Source organism: Podarcis erhardii (genome assembly GCF_964252035.2).
Source record: "Podarcis erhardii genome assembly, chromosome: 15".
Classification (NCBI taxonomy): Eukaryota; Metazoa; Chordata; class Lepidosauria; order Squamata; family Lacertidae; genus Podarcis; species Podarcis erhardii.
Genome location: NC_138505.1, coordinates 662,715 through 690,367, shown reverse-complemented (window position 1 = coordinate 690,367; position 27,653 = coordinate 662,715). Strand labels below are relative to the sequence as shown.

General features: G+C 48.8%; 1 protein-coding gene across 1 annotated transcript in view; it reads right to left on the bottom strand.

Annotated features, from left to right (window-relative positions):
• LOC309329823 (sodium/potassium-transporting ATPase subunit alpha-2) overlaps positions 1 to 27,653 on the bottom strand; it is a 43,982-nt gene that overhangs the window by 8,352 nt on the left and 7,977 nt on the right. Inside the window, exons 2-18 of the mRNA XM_081840894.1 lie at positions 27,445 to 27,546; positions 26,154 to 26,213; positions 24,823 to 25,026; positions 20,907 to 21,020; positions 18,348 to 18,482; positions 15,021 to 15,138; positions 12,555 to 12,823; positions 11,117 to 11,315; positions 9,718 to 9,827; positions 8,847 to 8,981; positions 6,490 to 6,679; positions 4,999 to 5,174; positions 3,169 to 3,305; positions 2,677 to 2,827; positions 1,445 to 1,613; positions 945 to 1,099; positions 41 to 164 (exon numbers count right to left, since the gene is read on the bottom strand). Coding sequence (XP_081697020.1) covers positions 41 to 164; positions 945 to 1,099; positions 1,445 to 1,613; positions 2,677 to 2,827; positions 3,169 to 3,305; positions 4,999 to 5,174; positions 6,490 to 6,679; positions 8,847 to 8,981; positions 9,718 to 9,827; positions 11,117 to 11,315; positions 12,555 to 12,823; positions 15,021 to 15,138; positions 18,348 to 18,482; positions 20,907 to 21,020; positions 24,823 to 25,026; positions 26,154 to 26,213; positions 27,445 to 27,546 — 2,548 coding nt within the window. The remainder of the gene's footprint in view (positions 1 to 40; positions 165 to 944; positions 1,100 to 1,444; positions 1,614 to 2,676; positions 2,828 to 3,168; positions 3,306 to 4,998; positions 5,175 to 6,489; positions 6,680 to 8,846; positions 8,982 to 9,717; positions 9,828 to 11,116; positions 11,316 to 12,554; positions 12,824 to 15,020; positions 15,139 to 18,347; positions 18,483 to 20,906; positions 21,021 to 24,822; positions 25,027 to 26,153; positions 26,214 to 27,444; positions 27,547 to 27,653) is intronic.

The window sequence follows — 27,653 nt, the reverse complement described above, 5'->3', positions numbered from 1 at the left end:
GGCGCTTTGTGCCAGGTTGCTGGCGGTGGCAGCCCCTCACCGATCTGCCCGTAGGCCATGCTGATGAGACGCTCATTCACCAGCTTGTCCGTCTTGGGGTTCCTCGGCTGCCTCTTCATGATGTCGCTCTCCGCAGCCTCGTAAGCCAGGGAGATGGCCGGCACCTAAGAGAGAGGGAGCGGCAGGGTGAGAATTTCAGTGGGGCAGCAAGAACCGGAAGCAGAAATAAGGCTGTGGAGGGGCTCCAGCTCCATTTCCCCACCGTTAATATTTTGGGGATGATCCCCATGTTTGTGGGAGAGGTGCTCTTGACTGAAAACCCACACAGGGTTTTTTTGAGGGTCGGCATTTGAGCAGGATCTTGCCCACCGCCCGAACCTCTGAAAGCTCTAGGGTTCAATTTCAGAGTTTTGTGAGCGACTGAAATGAGCTACTATGAAATATATGTGGGAATGTTCAGGGATGCAGGAGAGGATATATTGTTTGAATATAGCCTTTCCAACTTGTGTAAACAAGTTTCACAATTTAGCAGAGTAACATTCCCCCTTTTAAACTCGCAGCCGATGAGTTTGCTCAGGCTCACTAAAGCTTCTATAATAACTGTCCTGTATCAGCTTCCGGGTCATGTGGCCAGCATGACTAAGCCGCTTCTGGCGAAACCAGAGCAGCGCACGGAAACGCCGTTTACCTTCCCGCTGGAGCGGGACCTATTTATCTGCTTGCACTTTGACGTGCTTTCATACTGCTAGGTGGGCAGGAGCAGGGACCGAGCAACGGGAGCTCACCCTGTCGCGGGGATTCGAACCGCCGACCTTCTGATCGGCAAGTCCTAGGCTCTGTGGTTTAACCCACAGCGCCACCCGCGTCCAATGTAGCATAAGATTTTGTTTAAATGCAACGTTCTTTGTCTCCTGCCCCCCTCCCTGGGCCCTGGTGACGCTCACCATGTCGGTGCCCAGGTCGATGCAGAGGATGGTGACGGTGCCCAGGGGAAGAGGGATGTTGGCGATGATGAAGAGCAGGAAAGGGGTGATCTCTGGAATGTTGCTGGTCAGGGTGTAGGCAATGGACTTCTTCAGGTTGTCAAAGATCAGGCGACCTGCCGGGCAGAGGATGGAGGCGCCGGTCGTTTGTTTGTTTCATAAAATTTATACACCTCTTAATTGTAAAAACAAACAAACCACCATCAAAGTGGTTTACAGTGATAACGAAATAATAAAATCACCAGTAAAAGCAGCTCTTTAAAACATTCAAAAGACAAAATCAGCGACAAACTAAAAATGAATGAAAACATACCCCAGCAATTCTACATGCCTGGGCAGGCTTGCCTAAACTAAACTGATAAATCAGTTGGGTGGGCACATATGGGGTGAGGGGGTTAGAGGGACGGGCGAAGGAGGGGCAGCAGGGCCTCCTGGCTTGACTCAGCGCCCCTTCCACCCACCTTCCTCCACCCCCGTAACGATGGAGGCGAAGTTGTCGTCCAGGAGGATCATGTCCGCAGCCTGCTTGGAGACGTCGGAGCCAGCGATTCCCATGGCGATGCCAATGTCGGCCTTCTTCAAGGCGGGCGAGTCGTTCACCCCGTCCCCGGTCACTGCCACGATGGCCCCCTGAAGAACAGGAGGGGGGAATGGGGGTCAGCACCAGACGTTGGGAGAAGGTGCAGAATGATAGGACCTACAGTGTCTGATGTATGTGGTCGACGTGGGGGGAGTGGCTCAGGAAGCACTGAGCCAAATATTATTGTTATCATTCTTGTTGCTATTATTATTATTATTACAGTGGACACTTGGGCTGCGAACGTGATCTGTGCGGGATGCACGCTTGCAACCCGCTGCATTCACAACCTGCATCTGCGCACAGACGGGTTGCAATTCGTGCTTCTGTGCATGCGCAAAGCGCAATTTAGCACTTCTGCGCATGTGCGACCCCCGAAACCCAGAAGTAACCCGTTCTGGTACTTCTGTGTTTCAGCGGGTCCGTAACCTGAAAAAACGCAACCTGAAGAATCTGTAACCTGAGGTATGACTGTATTATTATTATTATTATTATTATTATTATTATTATTATTATTAAAATTTGTATGCACCCTTCAACTGAAGATCACAGGGCAGTTCACAAAATGAAAATACAAAATGAGACCACAAAATACCTAATCAAACAGAAACAAATCAATAACCCTCTTTTCACAAATGCATCTAAAAGGCCAGTGATTGTTTAATCAGCCAACGGCCAGGTGACGGAGACATGTTTCCGCCTGGCACCTAAAGACATGTGGTGAAGGCGCCAAGGAAGTCTCACTGAGAGAGCATTCCACAAACAGGGGGGCCACCACAGAAAAGGCCCCTTCTCATGTTGCCACTCTCCTGACCTCTCATATAGGAGGCACATGACGAAAGGCCTCCAATGATCATTGCAGGGTCATATAAAGCAACCCCTAGGGAAAATGTCTCTAAATGTCCAGCTTTCCTCAATCTTTTCACAGGAGAGAATATTCACTTGAAGCTGAAACCCGTCATGAGTTCTCTTCTACTAGTATCCAGGTATCTAGGCTCGTAACAGCAAGGTCCTGGGAGGACTCAGAGCGGGTTCCCCTTGCAAATTGGCAAATAGCATTGGTGGGAAAATTAAACAATAAAACAAAATTATTGTGTGCCAGAGCATCTGCCTCACCTGCCTCTGGCAACCTTCCACGATGATGAGCTTCTGCTGTGGGGAGGTGCGGGCAAAGACGATCTCCGTGTGGTTCTTGAGGATCTCGTCCAGCTGCTCAGAGGTCATGTCTTTGAGATCCGATCCGTGGACCACACAAGCCTTGGCTTCCCTATGAGGAGAGGGGGCCAGGGAGGAAGAAGAAGAGTTTGGATTTGATATCCCGCTTTATCACTACCCTAAGGAGTCTCCAAGCGGCTCACATTCTCCTTTCCCTTCCGTCCCCACAGCAAACACTCTGTGAGGTCAGTGGGGCTGAGAGACTTCAGAGAAACATGACTGGCCCAAGGTCACCCAGCAGCTGCAGGTGGAGGAGCAGGGAAGCGAACCCAGTTCACCAGATTACGAGTCCACCAATCTTAACCACTACAACACGCTGGCTCTCCACATTGGTGAAGGAAGCCCACAAGATACCTGGCTGGGGGCTGCCCAGGGACGGAAGCGCAGGCCTACCTGGGGTTGACCTGGTTGACGGGGATGTTGAGGCGGTCAGCGATGTCCTCCACCGTCTCGTTCCCCTCAGAGATGATGCCCACGCCCTTGGCAATGGCCTTGGCGGTGATGGGGTGGTCGCCGGTCACCATAATCACCTGAGGGAACAGGGGCAGAGGCAGCAATCAGGACAAAACCCTCATCCAGTGGAGCCAAAGGTTGGAAGATTCAGGAGAGATAAAGTGTATGGTTACCAGATTGTCTTCAATGAATCCGGGGAGCAACAGGGAGTCAGTAGTGGGGATGGTGAGGCAAAAGACCCTGGGCCCAAGCGCACATGCATATTGTATATAAAAAAAACCTGCGCAATGGCCGGCCGGCTGCGACTCCCGAGCCTCCCCCTATCAGTCAAAACAAAGGGGGAAGGGGACAGGAGATCGGGGGAGGCTTGGAAGTCACGGGCAGTTGGCGCGCCATTGCCCAGTGTTTTTTTTAAAAAAATAAATTTTATTAGTATTTTCCACACAACAACAAAACAAAAAATATCAAAAAATAACAATGCACAATGCACAAAAACCAACATTCGAAAACTAAAGAAAGGAACAACAACTAAAACAACAACAAAAAACAACAACAAATCCATATCTCACAAGTTAATACTATAAACACCAAAACAACAACAAGACATTGACTTCCACCAATCCCACAGAACCTCCTTTATCTCTCATTGTGTCTTCCTGTTTTCCTTATCATCTCTGTCCTGGCATGTAAATATAAATCCCTGTGAAATTAATGTCTCACAGGGTGCGAAAGAAGGGCTTTGCACCTTGCCCGGCAGAGAAACCGCATGCCTTGCGCATCTCCTGGGCAATGGCGCGCTGCCCGCCCATGACTCCCAAGCCTTCCCCAATCTTCCCCCTTCCCCCTTTCTATTGACAGATCAGGGGAGATTCAGGAGTTGCGGCCGGCTGGCCATTGGTAGTGCCGTTGGCTCTGGCTGGCTTCAGGAGCTGCTCGCGGCCTTGGTTCCCGCCATTTTTCCTCTCCGGAAGTCCCCATATGATGTGTTGCGCACAAGACACATCATATGGGGACTTCCAGAGAGAAAAAAATGGCAGGCGCCATGCCAGCGAGAAGCTCCTGAAGCCAGCCAGAGCCAACTGCACTACCAGGCTGGCTCCAGGCTGCTGAGACTTCCACTGCCACGTTTCCTGGGAACAGATTTCCCGGGGACTGAGCTGGGCATGTTTAGCCTGGAGAAGAGGAGGTTAAGGGGTGATATGATAGCCATGTTCAAATATATAAAAGGATGTCACATAGAGGAGGGAGAAAGGTTGTTTTCTGCTGCTCCAGAGCAGCGGACACGGAGCAATGGATCCAAACTACAAGAAAGAAGATTCCACCTAAACATTAGGAAGAACTTCCTGACAGTAAGAGCTGTTTGACAGTGGAATTTGCTGCCAAGGAGTGTGGTGGAGTCTCCTTCTTTGGAGGTCTTTAAGCAGAGGCTTGACAACCATATGTCAGGAGTGCTCTGATGGTGTTTCCTGCTTGGCAGGGGGTTGGACTCGATGGCCCTTGTGGTCTCTTCCAACTCTAGGATTCTATGATTCTATGAGATTTGCAAATCTGGGGACATTCCGGGGACGGAATTTGTCTGGGGACAGATCTGCAAATGCGTCTGGTAACCCTAAAGTCAAGTCCTCCTTCTGTCACAAGAGGCAGTGGTGGCCAACAGCCAAGTGGGGGATTCACCCCCTCGTCTCCCAGGTCTTAGTCCGGTTCTCCGGGGCGTATGGGGTGGGGAGCGGGAGGGCAGAAGATGAAGCCCGTCTCCCCAGCATGGCTGACCTTAATCCCGGCGCTCCGGCACTTCCCCACGGCATCCGGCACAGCGGCCCGAGGCGGGTCAATCATGGACATCAGCCCCACAAAGCAGAGGTTGCTGGTGGGGAAGTTGACTTCGTCCGCGTCAAACTTGAAGCCTCGGGGGAACTGGTCTTCGGGGAGGTTGTAATGGCAGAAACCTGTGGGATTGCGGAGACGGACGGAGGGAGAGTGAGACTCCAAGAACTCGCCCCCTCTGCTCCCCAACACAGAGAAAGCTCCGTTGCCAGCAGCCCAGCCCACCTCATAGCCCCTTCCCCCTATGCATCTGTTTCCACTGAGCTGCAGTTTGCCTTCGGGCAATAAAACAATCTTATCTGTCTTGATGTCAACAGTGGCGGGGTTTTTTATGTAATTAAATACGGTTACATTATTGTTGTGTTATTATGCACCCTTTGTTTGAGTGCAGAGGAATAACTTCCTGATGGCAAGAGTGGAACGGGCTAAACAGAGGCTAGACAGCCACCTGTCAGGGATCCTTCTTTAATAATAATAATAATAATAATAATAATAATAATAATAATAATAATAATATATTTATACCCCGCCCATCTGGCTGAGTTTCCCCAGCCACTCTGGGCGGCTTCCAATCGAGTGTTAAAAACAATACAGCATTCTTTAGCTGTGATTCCTCCATTGCAGGGGGCTGGTCTGGATTACCAACACTACAATTCTATGAAACGCAACGCAGGGGGAAATACAGCATTTTTCACTCTATAAGATGCACTTCTCCCCTCCTAAAAAGTAAGGGGAAATGTGTGTGCGTCTTATGGAGCGAATGCAGGCGGGAGGCTCTGCTCAGCGCTCCCTTTAAAGAGCCGCGTGGAGCATGTGTGTGGCTTTTGGGAGCTTTACTCCGAAGAGGGAGAACGGCTGCCCTTCTCCCTCCTTGGGGAAAAGCCCCCAAGAGCCGCACGCATGCTCCACATGGCTCTTAAAGGGAGTGCGGCTCTTGGGGGAGCCTTCATCCCACTGCCCTGCAGAGGCTTCGTGCAGCTATCCCATAAGCCAGAACAGCAAGAGGCTATCCCAGAAGCCAGATCCCTCTTGCTGTTCTGGCCTCCGGGGAGTTCAGAATATTTTTCTTCTTGTTTTCCTCCTCCAAAAACTAGGTGCGTCTTGTGGTCTGGTATGTCTTATAGAGCGAAAAATACGGCAATCAATGACTTATTGTTTGAATTTGAAAACAACAACAGCGAACGCTGGTTGTATCCGGTGGAATGATTTCTGTTCCCGGCATAGAACAAAGGAGCAAATGCTGGCAATTTCTGCCACAATTTCCCTGAGCAATAGTCCAACGTGGTGTCAGAAGTTGCTGTGAGTTTCTAAATTCCCACAATAGCCATCACACGCCATTCGGGAGACCCGCATACATTCATCATGTGCTTTCTTTGCCTGGCTGGGGCACTCTCACTCCCAACCCCCCCCCTTTCCCCACCTCCCAGGCCTCCTCACCCAGCACTCTCTCGCCCAGCCCCCCAAGCTCAAGGTAGGCGTTCTGGAAGGCGTCCCGCATCTCCTCGTCGAGGGGCACCTCCTGGCCTTGCAAGAGGATGTTGGAGCAGCGGTCGAGGATCCTCTCAGGGGCTCCCTTCATCACCAGGACGTAGCCGTTGGGCTTGTCTTCCAGCTCATGGATGGAGAGCTGAGGAAGAGAGATATCTGAGCGGAGGTCTAGGAATTCTTTAGTTGGGGTTCCTGAATAAAACCAACTTTTATTTGTAAAAGGATTTCTATGCCACTGTTTATATACAGTGGATGCTCGGCTTGTGAACGTGATCCATGCAGGAGGCACCTTCGCAACCCGCAGCGTCCGCAACCCGCAGCGCCGCATCTGTGCATGCGCGAGTTGTAATTCGGCGCATGTGCAAGGCACAATTTAGTGCTTCTGCACATGTGCAAGCACCAAAGCCCAGAAGTAACCCATTCCGGTACTTCCGGGTTTCGGCGCGTCTGTATCCCAAAAACACACAACCTGAAGTGGCTGTAGCCCGAGGTGTGACTGTACTGAAATATTAGGGCACTGTGCAGAGTTAAAAACAGTACAAAACAATCGGTAACACGAGTGGTCAAAAAGAGAGAGGCTCAGACAGGCTTGTTGGCCAAAAAAGGCATTTGGGAGATGTCTGAAAGTCAAAAGCAAGAGGGTGTCTGCCGCCCCTCTGCGTGGGAGCAGCAACACTTCTCTTTCACACAGGGGACAACCAGCAGAGCTCCCCTGGACGGCGTCCGTGATGCCCTTTGTCCCTGCCGTGAAATATGTGCCCGTGCTCCTGCTGCATTTCAGCATTTAAATAAATAGTAAATAATTTTTTATTTATACCTCGCCCTTCCTGGTTCAGAAAACCAGGTTCAGGGCGGCTAACAACAAATTTAAAACACTTAATTGATGCAACAAAAAACAGCATAAAATACAGTATAAAACATGAATAACAGTAAATTCAGAATTCATAAATCAATTTGGGGGGGGGGGGAATCCATCCAATAAACATTAGAGGATCACCAGGGCTAGCTGGCTAAATGAGTCCTATTTGGGCCAGTGAGGAGACCAGGGGAGAATTAGCTGTGGGATCCCAGAGCGGGTAATCTTCATAAAATGGGGAGGAAGGGGAATAAAAGATCAGGCTGAATTCAAATTAAAGGCCAGCTCTGTCTTACAGGCCCTGCAGAAGGAGGCTAAATTCTGCAGGGCCCTGTTCTCCTGGGACAGAGCATTCCACCAGGTCGGAGCCACCATTGAGAAGGCCCTGCCCTGGGGGAGGATAGTCTGACTTCCTTTGAGCACAGAGTTTTCCCAGAGTGAAAACACAGCTCTCAGTGGCTCTTAAAAGCCCAGTGAGGAGAACTCAACTTCCTCCTGGCTTCAGAGGCGGTGGCTGTGCAAGGAACGCCACCTCAGCTCTTCCTCTCAGGCTGAATCCAGGAGATGAAAATGCATATGTGGACTGAAGATTGCAAGGGGGGGTCTTTCTTGTTGGCCCTGACCCCCCCTCTGCCATTAAGCCGAGCTCTGGCCCCCTCTAGCGGACCCTCACAGCCATTTCACTCATAGCACTGGGTTGAATGAACAGATTTGGAATTAACGGGGGGAAAAATCCCAGTTTGAAAAAGGGGCCTCATTATTCTGATCTTGTTTCATGGAGCTTTTCCTCCTCTCTGCCTTTGGGGCCTGACCCCTCTGAGCTCCAAGGCAAAGCAAAGACTTGCTTTAGTAACTTACAAACTTCATTTTTTAAAATGCTGTTCAGTCCAAAGGTCCCTGCAGTGGCTTAGGGGTTTTCCTAATTAAAAAATGCCAATACCCAGCAGTATAAAAACAGGAGCAGACGCAATAAAATTGGGAAACTGAAAACCACCTGTAGCCCCAAGGATACGGAGACTGTGACAGCCCCCCACCCACCCCCATGTGATGTAAGATAGGCTGAGAGAGGTGGGGGCTGCCCCCCCAGGTCACAAACCAGTGAGCTTCATGGCCAAAGGGGATTCGAACCCGCATCTTCCCCAAGGCCTAGCCTAACACTCTAACCCAGCAAACCTTTTCAGCAGGGGGCTGGTCCACTGACCCTCAGACCTTGTGGGGGGCCAGTCTATATATTTTTTTTGGGGGGGGGTGAACAAATTCCTATGCCCCACAAATAACCCAGAGATGCATTTTAAATAAAAGGACACATTCTACTCATTTAAAAACACCCTGATTCCCAGACCGTCCATGGGCCAGACTGAGAAGGCGATTGGGCTGGATCCGGCCCCCGGGCCTTAGTTTGCCTACTCATGCTCTAACCACTGCACCACCACTGCCACACACGCCCAACCTGGTATTTGTTGGTGGAGTTGAAAGGGATCTCCGTCACTTTGGGGTTCCTGTCGCGCATCTTCTTGACGGACCCACAGGAGAGCTCGATGCATTTCAGGAGGGCGGACTCCGAGGCGTCCCCAGCCGTGTCCCTCTGGCAGAGAGAGAGGGGGCAAAGGAAGGAAGGAAGGAAGGAAGGAAGGAAGGAAGGAAGGAAGGAAGGAAGGGGGTCAGGGGAGGAAGTCTACTGCCCCCCACACTGGGGTCTGGAGGGAAATGTCCTCTTTTGGCTCCACATGCAGGGGGGCAATTTGAAACAAGAGGGTGAGTAAGGGGTCGGTGGGGTCTTAGCCCCATCTGCACCACTCACGTAAAGAGCTACCACCCCACTTTAAACAGTTTATGGCTTCCTCCAAAGAATCCCGGGAACTGTAGCTTGTTCAGGGTGCAGAGAGTCATTAAGAAACTCCCCCCATTCCACCTCCCAGCGCTATAATTCCCAGAGTGGCCCAACAGGAAACTCTGGGAACTATAGGGCCACATTCACATTTAAAGCGCTATGATACCACTTTAGCCAGTCATGGCTTTCTGCAAAGAATCTCTGGGAACTGTAGTTCATTAAGGGTGCAGAGAGCCATTAGGAAATTGAAATAAATTGAAATTGAAATACTTTATTATCACTTGTACAACTTGTATGCAGTGAGATTACACGGAGCTCAGAGCCGCAGCGTAGGAACGCCCCGCCATCTTGGAGGGGAAGATGAGACCCCAGAGCTACAATTCCCAGGGTGGTTTAACAATCGGTCCAGCCCTGCTTTGCGGGGGCCACCGAGTTCTTCCCAGGCTTTATGGAGGCTGAATCTGACCTCCCTCTGCTGCCCCCCCCATACCTTAGAGATGGGGACCTTATCCTGCCCTGCTCTGAAGACGGCCCGGTTACAGAGGCCGGCGATCCGGGCCAGGGCCGTCCACGTGGGCGAGCGCTTGTCAAACGTGGCTCCTGGGGAGAGAGAATGGGGGGGGGGTCAGAGTTATTTGAAGAGCGCAGTATGGCAGGGGAGGGGGTCTGATACTGTGAGCAGGTACCACTTTGGTCCTCAGACAGGTGGTAACAATTAGTCCCCAAAGCATAGCTGCCAACTGTTCCCTTTTCTTCCGAGGAATCCTATTCGGAATAAGGGAATTTCCCTTTAAAAAAGGGAAACGTTGACAGCTATGCCCCAAAGTGGGAGCGTGGGATGGGGCTGCCTAGTTGCCAGCACCCCCCCCCCCATAAATATTTACGTTAACCTGCGGGGGGAGGGAGAGAACACGCTGTGTTTTAGACTGGGGGAGGCTTACAACAAAATATTAAAATACAGTAATACATCAAACATTGAAAGCTTCCCTAAACAAGGCTGTCTTCTAAAAGTTCCGTAAACAGATGTCTTCTAAAAGTTTGGTAGTTGTTTTTCTCTTTGACATCTGATGGGAGGGCGTTCCACAGGGCAGGTGCCACCACCGAGAAGGCCCTCTGCCTGATTCCCTGCAACTTGGCTTCTCGCAATGAGGGAACCGCCAGAAGGCCCTCGGATCTGGACCTCAGTGTCCGGGCAGAACGATGGAGGTGGAGACGCTCCTTCAGGTCTACTGGGGCTGTTTAGGGCTTTAAAGGTCAGCACCAACACTTTGAATTGTGCTCAGAAACATACTGCGAGCCAATGTAAGTCTTTCAAGACCGATGTTATGTGGTCTCGGCGGCCGCTCCCAGTCACCAGTCTGGCTGCCGCATTCTGGATTAATTGCAGTTTCTGGGTCACCTTCAAAGGTAGCCCCACATAGAGTGCATTGCAGTAGTCCAAGAGGGAGATAACCAGAGCATGCACCACTCTGGCCAGACAGTCTGTGGGCAGGTAGGGTCTCATCCTGCGTACCAGATGGAGCTGGTAAACAGCTGCCCTGGTCACAGAATTGACCTGCGCCTCCATGGACAGCTGTGAGTCCCAAATGACTCCCAGGCTGCGCACCTGGTCCTTCAGGGGCACAGTTACCCCATTCAGGACCAGAGTCCCCCCCCCCGCCCGCCCCCTCTCCCTGCAAAACAGTACTTCTGTCTTGGCAGGTTTCAACCTCAATCTGTTAGCTGCCATCCATCCTCCAACCACCTCCAGACACTCTGGAGGGAAAGGGGCTCAGTCCTGATTTGAAAGCTGGGGGGTCACGGGGGCACCCCAGACAAACTTCCCTCCCACCCTGCTTCCCAGCAGCAGCTCTTTCCCCCCATGTGCCCTCCCCCTGCCCCTCGCTCACCGGACTGGTCCTCGGTGGTGTCTGCCTCGTGAATCTGGTTGTCGAACCACATGTGGGCCACGGTCATGCGGTTCTGGGTCAGGGTCCCCGTCTTGTCGGAGCAGATGGTGGAAGTGGAGCCCAGCGTCTCCACGGCCTCCAGGTTCTTCACCAGGCAGTTCTTGCGGGCCATGCGCTTGGCGGTCAGGGTCAAGCACACCTGCCGGGCGGCGGGGAGAGGGTCAAGCAAGGATTGATAAAAGGGAGAGTCTTCACAGTGGCCAAACGGATGCCCCTTTTGGGAAACCCACAAGCGGGATCTGAACAGCAAAGCCCTTTTCCCTCCTCTGGTTTCCAGCCACTGGTTTTTGGAAGCATATCCTGCCTCCATTCTGGGAACATTCCTCTAGGGCAGGTTTGGGGGAACATTTTACACCCCTCCAGATACAGTGGTACCTCGGTTTAAGAACAGTCCTGTATAAGAACGATTCGGTTTACAAACTCCGCAAAACCGAAGTACATTGCTCCCTCTGGTTGCGAATAGGATCCGTTCCGGAGGCCCGTTCGCAACATGAAAAGAACGCAACCCGCAGCAGCGTGTATGCACACTCTCGGGTTGCGATTAGCCGCTTCTGTGCATGCGTGTGGCGTCATTTTAGCTTCTGCGCATGCACGAGCATCAAAACCAGGAAGTAACTGTTTCCGGTACTTCCGGGTCGCCGCGGGACGTAACTTGAAAGAACATAACATGAGGCATGACTGTAGTGTCCTGGTTTGTGAACTTTACCTCAGTCCAAGAACGGAATCCGAACGGTGGAATGGCACTGGTGGCGGGAGGCCTCATTAGGGAAAGTGAGCCTCAGTTGAAGAACAGTTTTGTTTTAAGAACGGACTTCCAGAACGGATTAAGTTCATAAACAGAGGTACCACTGGCAGAGGAACGGGGGTGCAGAGGGAGTGGACCGCCCCGGACATCACTATTCTGGTAGGGTGCCATCGCAGTGGCCCCCCTGACACATGCTGCACACCCTACCGGGAGCTGGGTGCCATGCCCCCAGAGATGGGGCGCCCCTGGGGCCAGCGCTCCATGCCCTCGCAGGCGGTGTACCATGCCCCTGGGGCATGCGCCCCCCCTCTGGGGGTGCCAGCCATGCCCCCGCGTGCTCTCCAGCCCCGGAAGCAGAGCATGCAGCTTCGCCACTGTGAGGTACCACTGTATATTGTTGCCCTCCTTTTCCACAGTCCCCCCCCCCAGTGCCCCACAGAACCTAGTTCTGAGCATAGCTATCAACCTTCCCTTTTTTTTTGCGGGAAATTCCCTTATTCCAGCGCTGTTTCCCGCTGCTTCCTGCTGCTATCCCGGATTGTTAGATATCCCGTAGAGTGTCTCCGGGACAGGGGAGGCTGCTGATCCCTTATTTTCAAATCCGAAAGCTGGCAGCTATGGCTCTGAGCCTACCGTGACGGTTGCCAGGAGTCCTTCGGGGACGTTGGCCACGATGATGCCAATGAGGAAGATGACGCCCTCCAGCCAGGTGTAGCCCAGGATGAGGGAAAGGATGAAGAAGGAGAGGCCCAGGAAGACGGCCACCCCTGTGATGATGCGGATGAAGTGCTCGATCTCCATGGCGATGGGGGTGCGGCCCACCTCCAGGCCGGACGCCAGGGAGGCAATGCGGCCCATCACAGTCCGGTCCCCCGTCGAGATGACGATGCCCCGGGCGGTGCCTGCGCAGGACAGGAGGGAAAGGGAAGGGGTTTATTTCCCCCCTCCAAATCGGGGAGAGGTTGCTGGTTCCTGGGGCGTCCCTGGCACCTGTGTTCCTCAGGTGAACCTGAGATCCGGGCGCCACGGCTCCTGCACGCAGCACGTGGTTAAACTGTGGAACTCCCTGCCACAGGATCCTTTAAAGGAGGATTGGGCAAACTCAGGGAGGAGGAGGGGGCTATTGATGGCTAGCTATACTCTGCCTCTACCATCAGAGGCAGTGATGCTTCTGAATACCAGTTGCTGGAAACCGCAAGAAGGAAGAGGGTAATAATAATAATAATAATAATAATAATAATAATAATAATAATTTATTTGCACCTCGCCCATCTGGCTGGGTTTCCCCAGCCACTCTGGGCGGCTTCCAACAGAGATTAAAAATACATTAAAACATTAATCATTAAAAACTTCCCTAAACACTAAAACTTCCCTTCCCTAAAAACTTTGTTTCACTTCTGTTGTGCTTGAATCCTGCTTGCAGGGCTCCCTTTGGGGCCTTTTCTCAGGACAGGATCCTTTGGCCTGATCCAGAAGCCGGACTCCTAAGATTTTATGGAACCTCCAGCTCCAGAGGCAGTCTATCCGCATCCCTGGGTTCTTTGGGGCTTTTTGCTACTGTGAGAACAGGATGCCAGCCGAGATGGCCTGATCCTGAAGCCAGACTCTCTTTATATTCCTATGTTCCAGGCATGCCTGGTTCCTGGGTTGCTCAGGTAAACCTGAGATTCTGATGCTACGTGTCAGAATTGAAACCTACCTAAATCCTGTGGGGGAATATCAGCCAGGAAGGAAGAATGTTCAGACCACAAAAACAATGGTTCTTGTATTTTAAATGTGAGGTGATCTTTCTCTTTCTCTCTGTCTTTTTTATTCCTTCCCCTCCTTTGTTTCTCTTTCACTCCTTTCTTCACTAAATTTGCATATAGATAGATAGATGATAGATAGATAGATAGGTAGATAGGTAGATGATAGATAGATAGATATAGATATATATGTACGTATTTTTCGCTCCATAAGACACACTTTTTCCTTCCTAAAAAGTAAGGGGAAATGTCTGTGTGTCTTATGGAGCAAATGTGTGGTCCCTGGAGCTGAGTTGCCCAGGGGAGCAAAGCAGATCATGCTCTTTTTTTTTAAAAGAGGGAAGGGGTGTTGAAACAAAGCCGCTAATCTGCAAGAGATCAGGGAGCGAGATAAGGGATGCTAGCAATAAAGGAGGCTGCCTGGGAGGGAGGAGGTAAAGACAGCAAACTTGCAAAGGGGGGAAACAGGAAAACTAAAGCAATAAGGAGAGAAATTAGAAGAAAAGGAGGAGCAAAAAAACTGCTCCAGCTAAGGAAAAGACACTAAGGCAAACAAGAGGGAAGGGAGTGTTGAAAGGAAGCAGCTGATTGGCAAGAGATCGGGGAGAGAGATAAGGGACGCTAGAGATAAAGGAGGCTGCCTGGGAGGTGGGAGGTAAAAGCCCATGGATCCTCAGGATTTTTGCATTGGGTCACCCCAAATTCACCATCAGATCACATAGCATGTCCATGGCTACAGCCTGTACCAAAAAAATCACGCACCCACTGTTTCATGGGGCCACAATGGCGCAAAAACATGGTTTCAAAGCATGGATCCACATGGATTCTCGGGATTTTTGCATTGGGCTGCCCCAAACTCAACGTCAAATCACATGTCTGTGGCCACAGCATGAACCACAAAAATCATACATCAACTGTTTCGTTCAGAATATTTTTTTTCTTGTTTTTCTCCTCTAAAAATTAGGTGCGTCTTGTGGTCAGGTGCGTCTTATGGGGCGAAAAATACGGTATGTGTTTGTGTGTGTATACATATATATGTAAATTTCTTCATTAGATTTGCGTGTGTGTGTGTGTGTGTGTGTGTGTGTGTGTATGTGTCCACTCTGCTATTGGATCAATTTTGACACAAACTAGCAAACGAATAGATGAATTAATGAATGAATAAGCTGGCCAGGGTCTGGGTGCAATTCAGCGTTTCATGGGGAATGGCCGGGGACGGTGGAGGCAACGATTCCCGCAGCCTGGCAGCAAAGATTATGATGCCCAGGTCAGACCTTCCCGGGGGGGGGGGTGGTGGTGAGGTGGGTCCGGTCTCTGCTTTTCCTCGCCCCCTCCTCCCCCCTTGCCCTTTCACCTTCCACGCAGTTGGTGGAGAAGAAGCAGATGTTCCGGGTCTCTAGCGGGTTCTCGTGGGTGAACTCCGGAGAACGGGTCTGTGGTTCCGACTCGCCCGTCAGGGAGGAGTTATCCACCTGCACGAGACAACAGAAAAAGCTGCATGACCTGGGATTTTGTGTATTTTCCCGAACATATTTATCGGCTGGTTTTATATTTTTTTTTTTTAAAATAATTTTTATTGGGTTTTTACATTTTATAACAACAAACACACACACAGAGACAAAGACAAACAAACACACAAATACAATTACATACCCTAAGTTTCTTTACCCACTTTCATTGACTTCCCCCCACCCCCTCCTCTTACATCCCAATTCCAAAATTAATTCAGCAAGTTCTTACCTAACCTCTTAAAGATATTCACATTGCTTTTAAAAATTAAAATCTTTTGTTTATCTGTATTCAACTATCCAATTCTCTTATTAATCATTAATTTCTTTTTTTTTTAAGGTCGATCTAACTTCCCCTTCACAAATTTTCCCTTTATTATATTAATTATAGGTCACATTGACCAAGTAAAACAAAACATAACATTTTATAATTCTATTCTCTCCCCCCCCTGCCCCGGTTTCTGTCCCTTCCTAGACAAATGTCCAGAAAACAAACAAAAAATATTTCTAGCCCGGATTCCTCACGTCCGAGGTGTCTGATTCTCTGTCAGTCCCTCTCTGCCAGCTATATTGGTAGTCCTCTTTGATGGTCCTAAGACCCCGAAGGAGTTCAGTCAGAGTCAGATCATATTTTCTTTCATTCAGAATATTGAAGAGTGTTTGCTGCGAAAGACCATCTAGTTTTCCATACTCAAGAGAAAAGTCCCAATCATATTGCTTTGTTCTTTCTAGTTTTAATATTCCAAGTACTCCAGGGGCTTCTCTCTTCTTCTTTCTCATCTTTCGCAGGTCTGTAATCCAGAGGTCTTCTTGCTCATACTCTAACGCTGCAGATTTCTGGTTGATATTTTCCACTTGTAGTGTCTGAACTCCTTCTTTTTTCTCTGTCAATTCCAAAGGCATCTCTTCCTGCTCAGCTGCAGAATTTTTATCGTACATCTCCTTTGTGCATTCAGCAGAGTTGTTTGTTTCAGGATTCAAGGTCATAAAAACTTTACTCAGAGCCATACTCTGCTCCTGCAGGATTCCCACGAGAAAAAGCATTTTTTCTATCTCCGCCAGTAATTTTCCCTCTGCAGCCATTGTAATGTCACTAATTCCCCCTAGGGGGCTTTCAGTTATTTAGTAGTCCTTTTCCAATAATCTGTTACTTTGTTATTATCAATACTTTGTTTCCAATCGCCTCAGTCCAAATGTATCAGCTTTAATTCCAAGAGTTATTAAATAGCAAAATTCTTTACTTTGTCCGCCCGTTTGACAGCTTCTTTGACAGCTGTCAAACTCCTTTCACTTCTTCCTCCGGGACCCAAATAGGACACTCCCGGGTTTTTTGGGGGGGATACACACAAAGTTCCAAATTCCCTTTCTCTCCAGCACAAAAATCTTGTTCTATCAAATTTGTGAGAAACTTTTAAATCCTCAAAACAGTATTCATTCCGCCTTAATTCTCCGTTCCTTGCTTTAAAACGTCTATAAGTAGAGGGGGTGCGGACTTCCCTTTAACACATCCCCCGATCGTGCCGAATTCACAGGATAAAATTTTTAAAGTCCAAATTCCACTACTCACGGGTCCTTTGTTATCCAGTCCAAATTTTGGGAAGAAAGTCAGCGCTCTCCGGCCATGGCTTGCGGCTTCGCTCTACTGAGGTAGCGGTCTACTCTCAGCACCACGCCACTCTCCGTACCCTCTCCGCAGCCTTTAAAAAGGCTCTTCGTGGGTCGGGGAGGGCGCTTAAGGTGCCCACCGAGTCACCAAGTCCGCAGGCTTCCGCGCCTGCGGTTTCTGAGGGTCCCCGTGTCGCCGGCACGGCAAGACCCGTCCTCAGCAGAGCCGATTCCCTCCGGAGCTCGGAGGGAATCCGCCATTAGCCGTTCGCGCTAACCCGGAAGTCTATCGGCTGGTTTTATATCCTGCTCCTCCTTCCATGAGAGGCAACATATGCATTTATTTTCTTCTTATATATAATAACAATTTTTATTTGTTTTCAGTTACAAGAATCCAATAATAGCCTCATTATAACATTGCCAAATTATAATACAATTACTAATACCAATCATTCTGATGCCAAATTATATCATTTACGTGGCCCTACCACGTGCTAGAATTGATGGCTTGGTGATTTAATTCATTTCAGCGTTTTGCAGGGAGTGCGACTAGATGAGACTCACTTCCAACTCTGCAGTTCTATGATTCTATTTTGCAGCTCACTGCTGGGCCTTCCAGGGTGGATTTGATTTAAATCAAATCAATTTAAATCACGATTTAAATCACTAGTCAGTAAGACTTGATTTAAATATTCTTTTTTTACAGAAAGACTCATTTTTTGCTGGTATAATCTTAATATTTACAACCAGAGGAAGGTTTCATTTTTGGAATAATAAATTTTCAGAGTAGTTTTTACAGTTATATCCAAAATTACTGATTTGGTTATACTATTAGAAATACATAGACAGATAATTATTAAACTATTGTGAGGTTTAAGAAGTTAACTGTTTATATTTGAACAACTTTTCTGCTGCACTTTATCGGAAGGAGAAAACCAATCATTTCCTTAATAGCAATTCAAACCATTTATTTAACTAAAACAATAACATTATAGCATATGTATCCATGTTTGTTAACTGATGTGGCTAAACAATATATATATATATATATATAGTTATACCTCAGGTTACAGAAGCTTCAGGTTGTGTTTTTTCGGGTTACGGACCCGCCGAAACCCGGAAGTACTGGAATGGGTTACTTCTGGGTTTTGGCAGTTGCACATGTGCAGAAACGCTAAATGGCGCTTTGCACATGAGCGCCGAATCGCAACCTGCGCATGCGCGGACGTGCCGCTTTGGGTTGCGAACGTGCCTCCTGCGCAGATCATGTTCACAACCTGAGTGTCCACTGTGTGTGTGTGTGTGTGTGTGTGTATACACAGACACATAAACCTTAGACTGAGTTTTAGCACACATGAAAAACTTAAAACAAATCCTTACTTCCTGATGAATAGCCTTTGAACTATAATGTAACTTAAATAGAAAACTAGAAAGATTTTTCTTCCAAAAGCATTTTATTTTAAAAATCTGATTTAAAAAAATAAATCTGAATTATGATTTTTTAAATCATGGATTTTTATCCCCCCTGGGGTCTTCTTTTGTGCCGTTTCCCTCTCGGCCGCCCTCACCTTGCAGCCATGCGAGGAGATGATTCTGAGGTCTGCGGGAACCCTGTCTCCCCCTTTCACCTCCACCAGGTCCCCGACCACCACGTTCTCCGCATTGATCTGGTTCTTCTCCCCTTCCCGGATCACCAGGGCTTGCTGTGGGCACAAGATGGTGTTAATCCTGGGGGTCAGTGGTTCCCAGCCTTTTTGTGGCCATGCCCCACCTAAGCCTCTCTAAAATCCTGACATGTAATTCTTATTATTCAAAAAGTGAACTCGTGTTCACGTGGAGGAAGCCTAAAGGGCCATTCACTGTGAATAACTCATTCTCGAATTGCTGCCCTTTAAGAATCAAATTGCCCCCCTGTGGGGGGTGTGCCCCACATCAGGAACCAGGGCTGTAGGTGAATGCCATTCAAGGTGCTCACTCCATCCTGTACTTGACCCCCAAGTTAGCACCTTTTTAAAGCACAAAAGGTTGTTAACGGAGAAATCTGAGGGCTCCCTTGGACAAAAAACAAGGACACCATCCAGGAATCTGGTTTGAACAAAGACATTGGATTCTTATCTCATTATACATGACAAAGCCATTTTTCACCTTCTCACCCCTTGCTTTTTCCTGTTAGACCTATTGCAGTCGTTAAGAGTCGTCAACAGGCCCATCGCAGCTATCTGCCAATCACCCATTCCCACCACCCTTCTGAGTAATACCCCTCCCCACCTTCTCACTATATAGAAAGGTCCGGTGACTTCTGTTTCAGTGTATCTGAAGAAGTGTGCATGCACACGAAAGCTCATACCTAGAACTAACTCAGTTGGTCTTTAAGGTGCTACTGGAAGGAATTTTTTTATTTTGTTTTGACCATCCAGGAAGACCAGAGTAAAACAGCAGCCAGTAGGCTTGGTCTTGATTGAAGACTGTGGCGACAGGACTCCCACCTGCCACAAGGTGGAACAAGATGGAAGCCCCGAACAAAAGAGCCCCCAAACTTTTATTAGCTGCTCATTCCCATGTTACACCCCCCCAACTACATCACGGTTACATCATGAAAGGGGAGGTCTGGTGGCCGTAATCTGAGCATCCTGGACCCTGCCCCATAGTTCCCCTTGCCCTCCACCAAACACCCATCAAGTGATTGAATTTGTTATTTCTGTTTGTTATTTCTGTAATGGCTACCTGTCTGGCACTCAGGTATCAGGATGCCAGGGATTATCCCTCAGGCAGAGGCGAGTGCGGGGTGCGCCACCTGCGGGGGTGGGGTGCCCAGCGCAGGCGGGGGGGGGGAAGCCACAATGGCACCCTGGGGATCGCGCTGCCAGGGGCGGTGCACTCTCCCTGCACTCCTCTTCCTCTGCCAGTGGGCAGAGGGGCTGCTGAGCAGCTGAGCTCACAGGGCTAGATGAATTTCTGAAGTTTTCCAGTGAGCCAGTACAGAGATACATTTATCAGTGAATTCTTACATTTGGTATTGTGCAGCAAAGGCCCTTTGAATAGACAGGAAGAAACTGTGATGAAGTGTTTTGTGGGGACAAGTCACAAAAGTGATGGTGCTGATTTTGGTAGTGGGCTGCATGTGCAGGAGATCTGCTGGAGGGCCCCCCCCCACTTATACATAAATTCCTGCAATAACATGAAGTGTGTGAAGACTTTTTCTGCCCTTCCAGGTGGCAAAACCAGGGTGCTTTAGAATAAAGAAGCTGAATTATTATTTTTATTGTTATTTATTAAATTTGCAGGCTGGCCTTCACACAAAGATCACAGGGCAGCTCACAATACGAAAATACGAAACGAGAACACAAAGCACTAAATAAAATGAAAACGATGGTTAGCTCTGTCAGTGGTCATGGGACTCTTAACTTCAGGGTTGAGAGTTCAAGCCCCACGTTGGGTGAAAGATTCCCGCATTGCCTTGCAGGGGGTTGGACTAGATGACCCTCATGGTCCCTTCCAACTATACATTTTTATGATTCTATGATCATTACAAACCAATAATCCCTGGGAAGAACTGAAGGTGGCACAAAAGAGGCAGCCTTGACCAGAGGGATTGACTTGCCCTAAAATCATATTTACACTCTGTGTGTATGTGTATGTGTGCGTGTGTGTGTGTGTGCAAACTGCTTCAATATTTTAATTTAAATTAAAATTAATTTTAATTAAAAAGCAAATACATTTTTAAAAGTAAATACGTAAATCTTGTCTCAACCACAAGAGGGCAGTGGAGAATGCCTGTTGGATGCTCGTTGATCTAGTCCTATTCTAGTCTCCAACCCTCTTTCAAAACCATCCTTCCGCTGAAAATATTAAAATACAATATCTAGACGTGAAAAAAGGGAGGCATGAAAAGACCTTTGGCAGCTGGAGGGCTAAGGAGGAGATGGATGTGATATTTGCTATCCAGCTGCTTAAGTGTGTGAATGGAGAAGGGGAGCCCCTGCAGTCCTGGTCCCACGTTGTGGGGGGAGGAGAATTCTTTTTTAAGAGGATTCCAGGGGGGTGGACTAGAGGATCCTGGGCGATCCCATCCAACTCCACCGTTCTATGAAAATAAAGGCATGAGACGCGTGACGGGGCCTTCTTACCTGGGGCACCATGTTCTTGAAAGAGTCCATGATTTTGGAGCTCTTGGCCTCCTGGTAGTAGGAGAAGCAGCCGGTGACGATGACAACGGCCGCCAGCACCACCCCCAAGTAAAGCTGGGAAGGAGAAAAAGAAAATATCAGTGGAAATCTAAAAGACTAGATGATCCTTGGGGTCCCTTCCAATTTTACAATTCCATAAATCTCTCTCTCATGGATGGGAGGTGACTGAGGTGATATATATATATATATATATATATGCAGGTTTTGGTGTCCTCGGGTGTCTTCTAATCTACGAAAGCATATATATATATATATATATATATATATATATATATATATATATATTCATGAAATGAATAAAATAAATTAATTCCTCAGGGAATAAGCCCCCTTTATCTGTATTTTTCCATCTACCACAGAGCAGACCCCAAAATGGCTTCTGAGGGGAGTCTCACTTAAGCCACTGAGGGAATTTTTTTGTCAGAAGGAAGGGAAGAAGAAAGCCTTTTCCTTCCTTTATTCCTTTTTAAAAGGGGATTTTTCTCAAAGGAAATAAGCTGGCGATAAGAGCTCCCCATTCACAAATGTGTGGCTCTGAAAATACTTTTAGCTTTTTGTATAAGCCTGCTTTAATTTGCATAAGCCTTGAGTCCCAGTCTGGGGAAAGGGTGTGTAATAATAATAATAATAATAATAATAATAATAATAATAATAATAATTCTTCCTGAGGGAAAGCTAGAAACCAGCTGCAGCCAGTGGGTGGAGAAAATTTGAAGCTAGCTGGGCCAACAGCCAGACTCAGCCCAAGGTGGACGGCAAGGTTCCTCGTCTGCTTCCTCATTTATTAATTTGAGGTTTATATGGCATCTTAAAAAGCAGAGACATCACCTTGCCGATAAAGGTCCATATAGTTAAAGTTATGGTTTTCCCAGTAGTGATGCATGGAAGTGAGAGCTGGACTATCAAGAAGGCTGATCACCGAAGAATGGATGCTTTTGAATTATGGTGCTGGAGGAGACTCTTGAGAGTCCCATGGACTGCAAGAAGATCAAACCTCTCCATTCTGAAGGAAATCAGCCCTGAGTGCTCCCTGGAAGGACAGATCCTGAAGCTGAGGCTCCAAGACTTTGGCCACCTCATGAGAAGAGAAGACTCCCTGGAAAAGACCCTGATGTTGGGAAAGATGGAGGGCACAAGGAGAAGGGGGCGACAGAGGACGAGATGGTGGGACAGTGTTCTCGAAGCTACCAGCATGAGGGAGGAAGTGGAAGACAGGAGGGCCTGGCCTGCTCTGGTCCAGGGGGTCAGGAAGAGGTGGACACGACTAAACGACGAAACAACAACAACAAGAAGAAGAGAGGGCCCCAGCAGCTCGGTCGTTCTTGCCCAGCATGAAATCCTCTGCCTTCTGTTTTGGAGGCTCCTGCCTGGGCCCCCTGATGTTCAGGAAGTCTTACAGTGTAACCCTACACAGGGCGAGGCATGCAGGGTTGCAAATACCACCCTGGGGACAGGATGAACCCTCCCCGCCTGCTCCGTGGCAGGTGGGCTGGGGCTTCTGGCGTGTCCCAGGGAGTGACCAGCCCGTCCTGGGATAACCCCACCCCAAGGTGCTGGACGGAGACCAAGACCTTTTGGGCGCATGGCACTGCTTGCATCAAAAGCCCCCGTCTCTTGCTCTTCTGCCTGGCTGTGAATGCAGGAGGGACATTCTCAAGCGGACACAGCCTTTGTCCGTTTCTGAGGCCTGCTGTCCACACAGAGCGACATACCAAAGCTTGGTGACTGAGCAGCTGCTCTGTGCGTGGAGGGTCAGGGAATCTGAGAGCTGGAAGGGACCCAAAGCTATCCTTTCTCCTGTCTCCTTTTTTCCAGACTAAACATGCCCAGCTCCTTTAACCGTTCCTCATAAGGTTTATTTCCAAGCCCCTTGATCATCTTGGTCTCCCTCCTCTGCACACCTTCCAGCTTGTCAACATCCTTCTTAAATTGTGCTGCCCAGAACTGGACACAGTATTCCAAGTGTGGTCTGACCAAGGCAGAATAGAGTGGGACTATTACTTCTCTTGGGACGCGGGTGTCACTGTGGGTTAAACCACAGAGCCTAGGACTTGCCGATCAGAAGGTCGGCAGTTCGAATCCCCGCAATGACTGGGTGAGCTCCCATTGCTTGGTTCCTGCTCCTGCCAACCTAGCAGTTCGAAAGCACGTCAAAGTGCAAGTAGATAAATAGGTACCGCTCCGGCGGGAAGGTAAACGGCGTTTCCGTGCGCTGCTCTGGTTCGCCAGAAGGGGCTTAGTCATGCTGGCCACATGACCCGGAAGCTGTACGCCGGCTCCCTCGGCCAGTAAAGCGAGATCAGCGCTGCAACCCCAGAGTCGGCCACGACTGGACCTCATAGTCAGGGGTCCCTTTACCTTTAGCTATTACTTCCCTTGATAATACTACTACTACTACTAATAATAATAATAATTTATTTATATCCCGCCCTCCCCAGCCGAAGCCGGGCTCAGAACAACAATAACAGCAATAAAAGTAACACAATCTGGACACTAGACTTCTGTGTATGCAGCCTAGACTAGTGTTAGCTTTTTCTGCTGCTGCTTCACACTGTGGACTCGTGTTAAGCTTGTGGGTCCCATCCCAGACATCTCCAAGGCTAAGCTGCATGACCATAGAATTGGAGGAGACCTCAAGGATCATCCAGCCCAACCAGCAATATGCAGGAATCACAACTAAAGAATCCCTAACAGATGGCCCTCTGATCTCTGCTTAAAAACCAGAGGTGGAGTCCCTCAAAGTCAGGGGTGGACCCCTGCCCCAGCCCACATGGCCAGGGGGTCAGGGATGGGAATGGGAGCTGGTGTTGAGCAACACCTGGGAGGCCACAGGTTAGTCGCCTCCTAAGCCCCACCCAACACTTTTCTTGCAAGCTCAGGCAGCTTGCTGGGCAGCCGACTCCCGACTCCGTCCTCCCCCTCCCTGGGCAACGGCCACGTTGACTCTTGGGGTTGTTGGAGTCCAGCCCCTTCCGGAGGGCTCCCCACTGGCTACCCCAGCCCTATGTGGGTCTGACTAGTGACGGGGGCCTCCTCTGCCTTTATCCTGACCTGCGTGATACATGTTCAAGGAGTTACTAATAGGATCCAAAGCCCTTAACAATTTGGGACCAATTTGGAATATTGCCTTACCTCACATGGGCTCATGCAACTGCTATGATCTGCACTACGAGCACCTTTTCTGCATTTGTAAGAAATCACTCTTTTAGTGGCAGCACCCAGACTTTGGAACTCCCTGCCTCTTGACACCATCCATGCACCTTGACTGTACTGCTTCTGCTAAAAACATTCTTGTTTAGGCAAGCCTGCCTAGATATGTAGAGATGCAGACATGTGCTTTAACCTGGTTTTTTAGCTTATCGTTGCATATATATTTTTTTGCATGTTTTAAATAGTTGCATTTAACTGTTTTTTTACTGCTAATTTTACTTTTAAAAAAACCAAAAACTGCTTTGAGTTTTGTTTTGTTCTTAAACCAAGTGGTGCATAAGATTTATAAAATAAATTAATAATTATCCAGGTGCTGCTGTGAACATTGCCTGCCTGAAACCCTGGAGAGCTGCTGCCAGTCAGTGTAGGCAGAACTAACTTATATGGACCAATTATCTGACGCAATCTAAGGCAGCTTCCTACATTCCTATTTCAACCTTTTACTCAGAACCATGAGGACTAGAATCCTCTTTTCCAACTAGGTCTGGCAATGTCCCTTCTCTGAACCTCTGGAGAGCTGCTGCCAGCCTGGGTTGGGAACCTATACTCTTGGGGGCAGGCATCCCCAAACTTGGCACTCCTGCTGTTTTGGGACTGCTATTCCCATCATCCCTGGGGATGCCTGTATTGGGGCCACGAGACTTACGTTGTCGTTGGCCGGCTCATCCTCCATTGCCGCTTGGATGCTGTAGGCCAGGAAGCAGAGAATGGCCCCGATCCACAGCAGGATGGAAAACCCCCCGAAAAGCTGGCGGCAGAACTTGACCCACTCTGGTGTGGTTGGAGGAGGGGTCAAGGCGTTGGGGCCATCCTTGGCCAGGATCTCTGCTGCCCGCGTGTTGGTCAGGCCCTGGCATGGAAGGAGACAAAGAAAGAAAAAGAGAGAGGGCATATTAACCTGTGTGGTGGAATCAGGGGGAGGCCAAGGGCCACATTCCCTTGTAGGCAACCTCTTGGGGGCCAATGGCTGCAGCTGTTGACTTTCCAACCGTGCAAAATTCAGAGGTTTCTCCAAACACACAAAATGTCTCCATTCTACAAGCAAGCAAGAAGCATTGACTGCATAAACACTTAAAGCAAATAGTTCCCCGCACCCCAGAATCCTGGGAATTGTAGTTCTGTGAGGGGGCGAACTACTGTATATTTCCCAGGATTCTTTGGGGCAGCCCTTTGCTTTATGGGGGATAAGACTTCACAGAGGAGACTGAGGTTACCAAATGTCCCCGTTTCCCGGGGACAGTCCCCGGATTTACAAAATCAGTCCCCGTACAAAATCATATCATTCCTATCGAAGTTGAAAAGTGTCCCAGTAGGACTACAAGAAGCTTTGTACGGATAAATTTACAAAGCATTGTAAAGTAGAGAAAGAACAGAGATATTAGTTATGAGTTAAATGTAATTATGGAAGTAAGAAATGTATATTTAGTGAATGGAAAATTTTCAGATGTGATTGATGGAAGTTAAAAAAAAGATGGTGTAAGATATGAAAGTATGTTTAACTACTGTTGAAAATGATATGCTGAAAAACTAATAAAAATTTATATATATTAGAAAAAAGAAGTTGAAAAGTGTCCCTGGATTCATTGGAAAAAATCTGGTAACCTTAGGCTAGTAGCCAAAATGGTGCCAGCAATGCTTATGAATATTAGTTGCTGGAAATTGCAGGAGGGGAGAATGCAGGATGCTGGACTAGGTGGACCCCCTTTGACCTGAGCTGGGCTTTTCTTATGTCCTTATGGAGCCTCCAGCCCCAAGGGCAGTCTATCTGATTCCTAAGTTCTTGGGCATATTGAGCCACTGGACATGGGTGCGAACTCAGAAGGCCGGCATATAGCACCCCTCCCCATGGGATAAATGAAAGCCAGGATGCCTTGACACCCCCTCACCCACCCCTCCCCATGCAGAAACCCAAGAGTGGCAAAATGCATTGGAGGGTACATGGCAAAGAGAAGCAGCAAATGTTCCCGGTGGACTCACCCGGGACAGATCCACTTGGTATTTCCTGCTGATTTCATCCAGCGACAGCTTGTGGTCATCCTGGCAAGGGGAGAGAGAAGAAGGACAGGACAAGGGGGGGCAGAGAAAGGCTGTTAGTCATGGGGGGCAGAAGAGCTGAACGTCATCGGAAAAGGAACAGGATCTGGGAAACCGAGGAGAGACATTCCTTCTCGCTGTCAGCGCACAAAGCATCTTTCTCCTCCTGGCTGCTCTTGTGAGAAGGAGATGGACACACACAGAGAGAGAGGGGGTTCTTGGGCAGACCACCCTCCATGAGCCCCCACTCTCCGTCACCTTGCCGTCTCATCACAGCAGGGACAGGTGGTCAGTCTTAGTGCTCTCAGAGTTGTTTGTGGTGCTATTCCTACTTCAAGTAGACCTACTGAAGTTAGCAGGCATGACTAACTTGCTTTCATCCATTTCAGCAGGTCTATACTGAGCAGGACTTAGCTGGAGAAAAAAACACCTGTTCTTTATTATTATTATTATTGCAATATTGATTTCAGTTCTGCAGCAGTTTTGAGAGAGAGGTTTTTTAAATCCTTAGCATTTTAGTAAAAATTTCTCTTTCATGTACAGTATTTTTGTGTTATGCAATTTTAAGGTGCATATTTTTGCAAGCCATTTCTCCCAAATTTAATGTCTGCTGTTTTCACTAGTATATATATTCATTTCCCCACCCCGGCTGCTTTCCGCCAATATATGAATTTTTGCACACTGGTTCGTTTTGTAGAAAAGTGCATTGCAAAATTCGGATAAATGCGAATTTTGAAAGACGGATGTGTTTCGGTTTGCATATTGGTTGAGAAGCGCAAATAAGCTCATTCCTCATTAAAATACAAGTGAAAATTCATTTCTCTCCCACCTGCTGCTGTGGGCCCTGACAGATCCCTGGCCATGGAGCCTTATCGCGGAGGTTAATAAAGCGACCAACCACAATGGCTATCTTCTCCCTCCACTGTCAGAAAAACACCTGTGGCGAGTGCTGCTTTCGCACTCAGGTCCTGCTTGGAGGCTCCCCATTGGTTGGCTGTTGTGAGAAGAGGAGGCTGGACTAGATGACACCCCCCTTTGGCCTGATCCAGCATGTTATTCTTATGTTCTTATGGAGCCTCCCGCTCCAGTGGCAGTCTATCTGGACCCCTAGTTTCTTAGGGGTACTTGGCAGCTGTGGGGAGTCTGGACTAGAGGGGCCACTGACCAGCCTTTATGCCAAGCCTTGACCCCAGTGCTCCCCCAAACAGCCACCCCCGCCAGCGCTTTGACTTACCAAATTCACTTCCTTCTTCAGCTCATCCAGCTCTTTCTCCTTCTGCTTCTTCTTCCCTCCTCCATTCTCAGCCGTCGCCCCTGGGGCAGACTCTCGTCCCGCCTGAGGGGGCAAAGATGGCATTAGCAGCCCCAGTGGGCAAGAGGGAAAAGGCACCACCAGGCAGACCCAGAGTGCTCTCAGCCAAGGATGGGCAAATCTGTCAGTTT